The sequence below is a fragment of the Pundamilia nyererei genome, unplaced genomic scaffold (genome assembly GCF_000239375.1).
Source record: "Pundamilia nyererei isolate P.nyererei 1_Seehausen unplaced genomic scaffold, PunNye1.0 scaffold00518, whole genome shotgun sequence".
Classification (NCBI taxonomy): domain Eukaryota; kingdom Metazoa; phylum Chordata; class Actinopteri; order Cichliformes; family Cichlidae; genus Pundamilia; species Pundamilia nyererei.
Window position 1 is genome coordinate 38,273 of NW_005187919.1, and position 9,237 is coordinate 47,509.

General features: G+C 42.7%; 2 protein-coding genes across 2 annotated transcripts; one reads left to right on the forward strand and one right to left on the reverse strand.

Annotated features, from left to right (window-relative positions):
- Positions 1–1,610: 1,610 nt before the first annotated feature.
- On the forward strand, positions 1,611–5,603 carry LOC102207134 (olfactory receptor 10J5-like). The gene is made up of 2 exons (XM_013907777.1): positions 1,611–2,508; positions 5,587–5,603. Exons 1-2 carry the CDS (start codon positions 1,611–1,613, stop codon positions 5,601–5,603), a joined length of 915 nt encoding a protein of 304 aa, XP_013763231.1.
- A 1,065-nt stretch (positions 5,604–6,668) lies between these two features.
- Positions 6,669–7,604, reverse strand: LOC102207395 (olfactory receptor 10J5-like). Its single transcript, XM_005754184.1, has one exon. The coding sequence runs from the start codon at positions 7,602–7,604 to the stop codon at positions 6,669–6,671; it is 936 nt and encodes a 311-aa protein (XP_005754241.1).
- Between the last annotated feature and the right edge of the window lie 1,633 nt (positions 7,605–9,237).

Consider the following 9,237-nt stretch of genomic DNA (forward strand, 5'->3'; position numbering starts at 1 on the left):
CTGATGTGATGAAACTGGGATTTTGTTACACTTAATTATTGCAAACACGACTAACAGTATAACTGAAACTAATCAAAACTAAACTGAAACTAAGGATTTTCAAAAAACTAAAAACGAAACTAAACTTGCAAACAATTAGTAAAAACTAATTAAAACTGATATAAAATTGAAAATCTGAAGTCAAAACTAAATAAAAATAAAAACTAATGAAAATTGCAAAACTGTTAAAACCCTGGTTTCATTCTTGGAGGTTACATGGATGTAGGAAGTTTAAAACTCTCCTATATTATACATCATGATCATTGCTGCCAACAAGTCTCTGATTGTGGTTATGTAACGCTGATGAAGTGCTAATGAATTAATACAGGCTAGGTATTGAGTGAAATATTAGGTTATTATTAATCAGAAGATTTAGGACTGCTACTGGAGCTGATGGGCAGTAATTAATAAATACACACAACGCTTTCGCAGGTACCATGTATTTAACTGAAACCAAAGAAAAATAACAAGAAAAGAAAAGGAAAACTTAAATAATCACTCCTGCTGCAGCTATTCAATTAACCGAAAAAGCCAGTGGGGGTGCACAAAGACAACTAAGCAGATTCTTCTGGCTTATACCGAGCAATACAGATTCTCAAAAAGAGTTCCCCATAAATAACACATGTTAACATCAAAAACACTGATCCACACTGAAGTCCGTGAGTTTTATCTGAATGTCCATGAGAGATGTCCAAGCGCTGTTGTCCATAAACGGAGGGGAATGGTGTGATTGTGGAAATCAGTGCATTCGGTGTATTCCTACCCAACCAGTGCCGATCCGATCAGCTGTTCGCAACACTTCCTAGGTTGGAATAGACGTCAGCGTGAACTATCGTATGTCCGCTATTACCTGGCCGAAACCGGAAGTGACGTCATTTTCGCAGAAAAAATGGACAGACTGGAGCCGTGGAGACCTGGCTTGTATGTTCTCACTCTGCTAGCGACAAGTAAAGGTCTGTTGTTCTGTTTAACTGGGCTCTGAGTTGTCCGGCTGACCTCCACACCACATGCCTGCTAGACCTGCTAGCTGCTCCTTCCTCGCCAGACCGCCGTTACAAGTTGTTAATCTGCTGTCATCTAAAGTGGAGCAGTGTTTGCTGCAGAACTCTGAAAACACACAAGTACACACGAACTTATTATAAACAGTAAGTAAACCAAATTTTGATTGAAGTTTATAACTCTTTTAAAGGCCCACTGTCATATAGGAAACCTGTCACGACACATCTTTGTCCTGTAGGTCCTTTCAGGTTTCCTCTGACTCAGGCAGCCAATCAGGAGTTCTCATAATGAGATCAGTCTGCTGCTGTGACGTCTGCTGAGCTGAATGGTTTAAAAAAAGCAGGGCTTCAGTCTGAGGGTGTGTGTATGAGTGTGTATGATTTACATGCTGTTAGCCTGAGTTTCACACAGGAAGGATTTTATATGTTGAATATAATGTTTTTGATGTCAGTGACTGAATATGATTCATCTGCATTTAATGTGTTGTCTTGATGCTTGTGAATTGTGTTAATTAACATTCATATATGTAACAAAATGAGTGTTATGACTGTTTGATGAACAATTAGAGCATCATGATAAACTTCACAGAGGGCTCATACTTCATCCTTGGTGCCTACTTTGATGCCGGGCCTACAAAATACTTGTTTTTCTTGCTTCTCTTGTCTTTATATTCTTTAATCATTTGCGCCAATGTCCTGCTGATTGTGGTTATCTGTGTGAACAGAAGCTTACATGAACCTATGTACATGTTTCTGTGCAGCCTGTTTGTGAATGAGCTGTATGGTAGTACAGGGCTGTTTCCGCTCCTCCTGCTTCAGATCCTCTCTGATGTTCACGCTGTTTCTGCTCCGCTCTGCTTCCTGCAGATCTTCTCTCTGTACTCGTATGGAAGTGTGGAATTTTTGACCTTAGCCGTCATGTCTTATGACAGATATCTTGCCATCTGCTGTCCTCTGCAGTATAACACACGAATGACATCCAGCACAGTTTCTGTGCTCATCGCTGTGTCGTGGATCTATGCTTTGTTGCTGGTTGCTGTGACAGTTTCTCTGAGCTCACCTCTGCAGCTGTGTGGGAACATCATCAACAAAGTGTACTGTGATAACTATGCCATTGTTAAACTGGCCTGTTCTGACACCACACTCAATAACATCTATGGACTGATCAGCACAGCATTCACAGCATTTGTTCCTGTCACGTTAATCTTTTTCACCTACATGAGGATCCTGAAAGTCTGTTTTTCTGGATCCAAACAGATGCGACAGAAAGCCGTCAGCACCTGCACGCCTCACCTCGCTTCTCTGCTCAACTTCTCTTGCAGCGGCTGCTTTGAAATACTACAGAGCAGATTTAATATGAACAATCTACCAAATGTACTGCGTATTTTGATATCACTGTACTGGCTTATGTGTCAGCCGCTCTTTAATCCTGTGCTGTACGGGCTGAAAATGTCCAAAATTCGTGACATATGTAAATGTTTGCTTTATTCAAAAGTTAACACAATATTGAGTTAGATTAAAAAGAATGAAAACTATAAATGTGTCTGGCTTTATCTATTTTATTTTTCTGTGTACTTCATTACTGCCATAAATAGGGCTCGTTCATTTTTCTGTAAAGTCTGAAGTCTATATCATATAATGTTATTTCTAACTACTACATCGTTTCTCTTAGACAGCAACAAGACCTGCAAAACACTGAAAATGCTCTGCTTTTTGGACTGAGGTTGAAGCGTCTAATCAGGAGAGGGAGATAAGGTGGCAGACAGTCAGTTGTGGGTTCTGTGCTCCTTCCTCACAGAACTGAAAGCATCCTCGGCTAAAACAAAGCACAGACACTCAGAGGCTTTAACGCCTGGCCCATCATGGCAGCACATGCTCAGGATCAGCTGCAAACTGCAGCAGCTGCACAAGTCCCCTCACAACATTTCAATACCATTACAAATTCTTAGCATTATTGCGGTTCACCTTTTTTTTTTCTTTTTTTCTTTTGTTTGTTTGATAATTTTTTATTTCAACATTTGTTGCCTCTTTGTCTCAGGGCAAAATTAAGAATGCAAAGGTATGAAAGGTAAATTAAACAACCCATAAAACTAAACAACAACAAAAACAAGGTTGTGAATGCACATACTTCATATCATGAAAGAGGAGGTGGGCGGAGCTTATAAGTGCTGACGGACATCACAGAGTCAGAGGCTCAGACACAGCTGGCTGTCACAGCTGATCTAAGGTCAGATGTAGGAGATCTTTATAGGTGAAATGCACAAATTGTTGCAGCCAGCACACCTCACTTTAGAGAACAACCTCTGTGGTTCAGTGACCTTTGACCCTTATTTCACTGAGTGTAGAAATGTCTTATCTTCTGCAAAATGACAGTCAAATTGTAATTTTCAAAAACAATCTTAAAAACAATTTCTCCAGAGGAACCGGTTTACCTTCATCCAGGAGAAAGAGATGAAATGTTCAGGAATCAAACACCAGGATGATTTCATGGCTGAAAAAAACAACGCTGCTTCCTCCTCAGAGCTTCTTTTGCATAAACACCCCAGCAGGCCTACTGATCATTTCTATGAATATGCTTTAGCAATAACTACATTTAACTAATATACAGCTCTTCAATGCTTATTCAAGGTTTTACTTTTACTGCTGTTCATGCTATCTTAAGAGTTTAGACTGTCAGGAGCTTTTACCTGGCGTTGGCTCTCTCTGTGGAAGAGCATCACTTCCTGTTCCAACACAGTGGGGTTTGTTGTGTAGTTTATCTGCGGAGCAATTTAATAAAAAAAACTTCTTATTTCATAGTAGAATCTTCACGTGCTTCATCCGAAGCACTCTTTGTGTACTCACTCGCTAATTTGTATTCGCTCACTGTGTCTTTAGGTTTTGTTAGCTTAGCTTAGCTCATAACCGACTCACTAGCAGCATGGCCTCTAAAAATTCCCTGAAAAGCCTTCAGTTAATCCAAAATGCTGCAGCAAGAGTCCTGAGGCCTCCACTATTCCTTGGAATGCTGCTGAAGATCTGCCAGAGGTGGAAGATTTTGCGGACCGGGCCCTGTGCTAGGTGTTCCCAGCTGATTCTCACTATACATGCGGGTGCTCCAAGTCTGTCCAGCGTCCTCCCTGACCACCTGATCCAATTCATCACCAGGTGGCGATCACCTCAGCCTCTCTCTTCACCCGAGTGACCAGAACATCTGACCACAGATCTGATGATATGATCATAACATCAATCATCAACCTTTGGCCTAGGATTCCCTGGTGCCACATGCACTTATCGATGCCCTTAAGTTTAAACATGGTGTTCGTTATGGACTAAAACTTCGAGTTTTTGATGCCACTGAGGATGGAAAGGTAGCTGACAGAATAGAAATGCATAAGTGATGTCAGACGCCAGAGACTTGGTGGAAAAAAACCCAAAACTAAACTAAACTAAATGTTAGCTTAGAATGAACCTTTTTAAGCTTCAAATCATACCAATCAATTGATGAATAACTAAATAAATAGGCTTAATCATTTCCAACACCCCGGAGGACAGCAGGGAGAATTGAGACGCTGAATGGTGCTTTGATGCGATCGTCATGAAGCATTTAAATCACCACCAATATCAATTAAACTGCTGATCAAAAGTTTAGGACCACACATCCAAAAAAAACTGTAAACCCCCAAAAACAGAAATCAAAGATCCAAACATGAGCTCAGTGATGAGCTCCATCGTTATAGAAACCACCTCAGGTGGGATCTGCTTGTCATGCCAGTAGCATTGGAAACCATCAGGACCGTCAAGGTTACATTTGTTCTCATCAGAGAATAAAAGTCTCTTCCACCTTTCAACGTCCCATGTTTGGTCCAAACGGTCAGTTCTGTGGCGTTCAGGGAGACGAAGCCTTTGAAGAAGTTCTTTGTTTTTGAAGCCCTACAGCCTCAGATGCCATCTGATGGTTACGGGGCTGCAGTCTGCAGCTGTAACGGCCTAAATTTGGGTCAACATATAGGGCCTTGGGGGTTGGCTCACTTACCGGTATCCAGAGAACAGTCTGTTTATTCAACCTCACTTCTGGCCCCGGTGCCCACCTCTTAATTTTAAATACATGTAGACATTGAGGGCTCCCGGGAGGGGCCATGCTGCTACCAGATGCTATTTGGCAGAGGATTGTTAGCACTACCATTTAAATGCATTTTAGAAAAGCATGCATCAACACCACATATGAGCGGGTGGAGTGAGGTATGGGGTCTTCTCACACCCCCGTTCCCTGTTGGGGGCGGGGAGCCGGGAGGAGGAGTTGGCCATCTGGTTGGGGTCTGGGATGGTGGGCCTCCTTGCTGCTGCAGGACCAGGGGGCGGTCTGTTTGTCTCCACCCCAGATTAAAGAGAAACATCTCCTGGGTCTCGGGGCAGATTGCCCTTCTGGGGGTGATGGTACCTGTTATAGAGTATGTACTGGGAGTGTGAGGGCGTGTACAGTGTTCATTTCTGTGTGTCTCCATGTTGGGTGAGAGCTGAGTATTTGTATATGTGTGCATGAGAGTGTTTATGTTTGTGTCTGTGTCAGGGTTGCTGGGTCATTGACTCAGCATTTCAGTTCATGTTCCGTTTATTTTCCACATTCATGTTTCCCGCTTCACCGTGCCCTCTGTCTCAGAGTCATTAATTCTGGTTCTACTTCCTATGTGTCAGGTTATGTTCAGCTGTGTACTCACCGGTCTCTCATTATCATCCTCATCAGTCAGAGTATTTAAGTCCTCATTTTCCTTCGGTTCACTTGTCATTGATGTGATGTTGTCACTGCCATCGTTCCCGTGTGTGTTTGCAATTCATCCAGCCAGTCAGCGTTTGTTCATGTTCTGTTCATCCGCTCACTATAATAAACTTCTGTATCCTGCGCCGTGAGTCCTGCGTTTGTGTCATCTCCTCCTTGCATCCACACACGACCCCTGACAGCCTGTTAGTCTGTGTCTATATGTCAGGTTGGGTCTTAGACTCCACCTCTCTTAGAACATCTCAAACTAGAGTTCATTAAATGTAACATTTTACATCAAAGTTATTTACTAAAGTAAGATGGAACGTTTAAAAGTTAAACCCAGCATTCTTGGCAGACTTTTTCTTTCAGTGTTGGAGAATATAATTTTAAAAAATTGCTGAAATCTGTTTTTTTGAGTGTCTCAAAGAATTCAGTGACAAAAGGTCCACCATGTTGGTGTCGCTTTTACCAATTTTATCTGGACATCCTACATCAGGGGTGTCAAACTCCAGGCCTCAAGGGCCGGTGTCCTGCAGGTTTTAGATGTGTCCTTGATCCAACACAGCTGATTTAAATGGATAAATGACCTCCTCAACATGTCATGAAGTTCTCCAGAGGCCTGGTAATGAACTAATCATTTGATTCAGGTGTGTTGACCCAAGGTGAGATCTAAAACCTGCAGGACCCCGGCCCTCGAGGCCTGGAGTTCGACACCTGTGTCCTACATGAACACATGTGGAAGGTACCGTGTGGCTGCTTATGTGTTGCTGAATGATTAAAGGCTTTGCTGTCTCTTACAGTGTTTAAGTGGCTGAAGACTGAATGCAGCCTAACGGGAAACAACATCCAGTGAAGAAATGTCTTTAAATATTCTCATTTGTTTAATACATCTGCTACATGATCCAAACTTTCCAGTAGAGCAAACTTTTACAAATGTCATAAATTTTGGACATTTTCAGCCCGTACAGCACAGGATTAAAGAGCTGCTGACACATAAGCCAGTACAGTGATATCAAAATACGCAGTACATTTGGTAGATTGTTCATATTAAATCTGCTCTGTAGTATTTCAAAGCAGCCGCTGCAAGAGAAGTTGAGCAGAGAAGCGAGGTGAGGCGTGCAGGTGCTGACGGCTTTCTGTCGCATCTGTTTGGATCCAGAAAAACAGACTTTCAGGATCCTCATGTAGGTGAAAAAGATTAACGTGACAGGAACAAACGCTGTGAATGCTGTGCTGATCAGTCCATAGATGTTATTGAGTGTGGTGTCAGAACAGGCCAGTTTAACAATGGCATAGTTATCACAGTACACTTTGTTGATGATGTTCCCACACAGCTGCAGAGGTGAGCTCAGAGAAACTGTCACAGCAACCAGCAACAAAGCATAGATCCACGACACAGCGATGAGCACAGAAACTGTGCTGGATGTCATTCGTGTGTTATACTGCAGAGGACAGCAGATGGCAAGATATCTGTCATAAGACATGACGGCTAAGGTCAAAAATTCCACACCGACATAAGAGTACAAACAGAAGATCTGCAGGAAGCAGAGCGGAGCAGAAACAGCGTGAACATCAGAGAGGATCTGAAGCAGGAGGAGCGGAAACAGCCCTGTACTACCATACAGCTCATTCACAAACAGGCTGCACAGAAACATGTACATAGGTTCATGTAAGCTTCTGTTCACACAGATAACCACAATCAGCAGGACATTGGCACAAATGATTAAAAAATATAAAGACAAGAGAAGCAAGAAAAACAAGTATTTTGTAGGCCCGGCATCAAAGTAGGCACCAAGGATGAAGTATGAGCCCTCTGTGAAGTTTATCATGATGCAAAGGTCCGTCACAATCAGCTTAATGAACAATACTTACACCAAATATTTTCATATAAAAACACACATGAACTGATGAGAAATGTGTAACTGCATAACAATATTTCACAGAGCAAATGAAAGGAACCTGTCAGAGTTTTTAACTGAAAACCTCCAAAAAGTCAAAAAGCAGTGAGTGCATCAGACCAGCTTCTTTTAAAGCCTTCAGCTCAGCAGACGCCCCCAGCAGCAGAATGACATCATCCTCTGAACCTTCCACTGGCTGCTGACTGCTGTGAAATGTTAACATCAGCTTTCAAACTGGCAACATAACAGGGTGTGCTTCCAATGGCATTTACAATGATCCACAGGGATGGGTGCTGTTTGTGTGTGAAGTTTTCCTATTTTAGTTAGAAGACCCAAATGCCATGCTGCAATACTATACTGCTGTGGTAGCCAGCATTTCAAATGCAGGTTGTGTGGTTTATTACTGTTACTGAAGGATACTCGCTGTAAGTGTCACAGAAATGGCTTATGTATAAAGAAGTTTAATAGATGGTTCCAGCAGTTAAAATGTTCTTGCTTGTACGTTTCTGTGGTCAACATTGTAAAGGTGCGTTTTCTTGTACAAGAGACATGTTTATCTTGTCACAAAGAACCAGTTTTGTTACACCGCTATTATCGCAAGGTTTGGGCGTGATAATATAGGCTGTGAGCCCACGTTTAATAATCACGCTAAGGAGTTCAGCGAGCTATCTGCAAAAGCCTGGTTAGTCTACCAGCTGTTCAAGAATGCACAGGACTGTAAAGTTATTGTTCTAGGACCTCCGAAGTGGCAGGTGGCCACGAACCTTTGTGTTTTATGTTTGTAGTTTTCACGGCATTCAATAAATGCAGCAAAGCGCCCGTCTTGAAGAAGCCGTGCCTGTGTTGTCATTTCGGAGTTATACTCGCCACACCAACACCAACCAGATGTTTAAATCTTCATATAAATGAGTAACAGTAGGTGGACATTAGGTAAGGCTGCACTTTTTGCAGCGATCTCGTATAGAAAACTATTCCTCGCGTATATAAAACAGGTCCGCGGCTCCGAACCGTAGTAAAGGGACCTCTGGCTGATACGTCATGTTTGTGTCGGGCTCGTAGCTGAAAACTAGCTTTACTTTGTTGTGTGGGTCACTTTGATAGAGACAGAGAGAGGCGTTGAAAGGCTCCAACAGAACTTATTGTTTCAGAGGAAAACAGGAACACGGCGTACAGTCGAGTCTTAATAGCTTACTTACAGCTGGGCTCGTCAGGCTCTCTTCTTGGCTGCAGTGGTTATTATTATATTTACATGCTCCCGTTTCTGCTCGATGACAGCTCGTACACAGACACTCGCTCACAGACACTTAACGGGTATGGCAGTCCATTCTCCCTGCAGCACGGACTACACTGCCCATGAGGCTACATGCTTTCGGGCTATGCCTGTAACAGCTGGAGACTTTAATAAGGGAAACCTGAAGAAAGTCTCACCAAAACTACATCAACACATTCCCTTTAATACACGTGGGAACCGGCTTCTCGACCACTGTTACACCTCTTTCCGGGATGCGTACAAAGCCCTCCCCCGCGCCCCATTCGGCCAATCAGATCACTGCTCCATCCTGCT

Bases quoted from the DNA above. Each gene is read 5' to 3' on its own strand.
- LOC102207134 (XM_013907777.1), top strand. From the start codon at position 1,611: ATGATAAACTTCACAGAGGGCTCATACTTCATCCTTGGTGCCTACTTT.
- LOC102207395 (XM_005754184.1), bottom strand. From the start codon at position 7,604: ATGATAAACTTCACAGAGGGCTCATACTTCATCCTTGGTGCCTACTTT.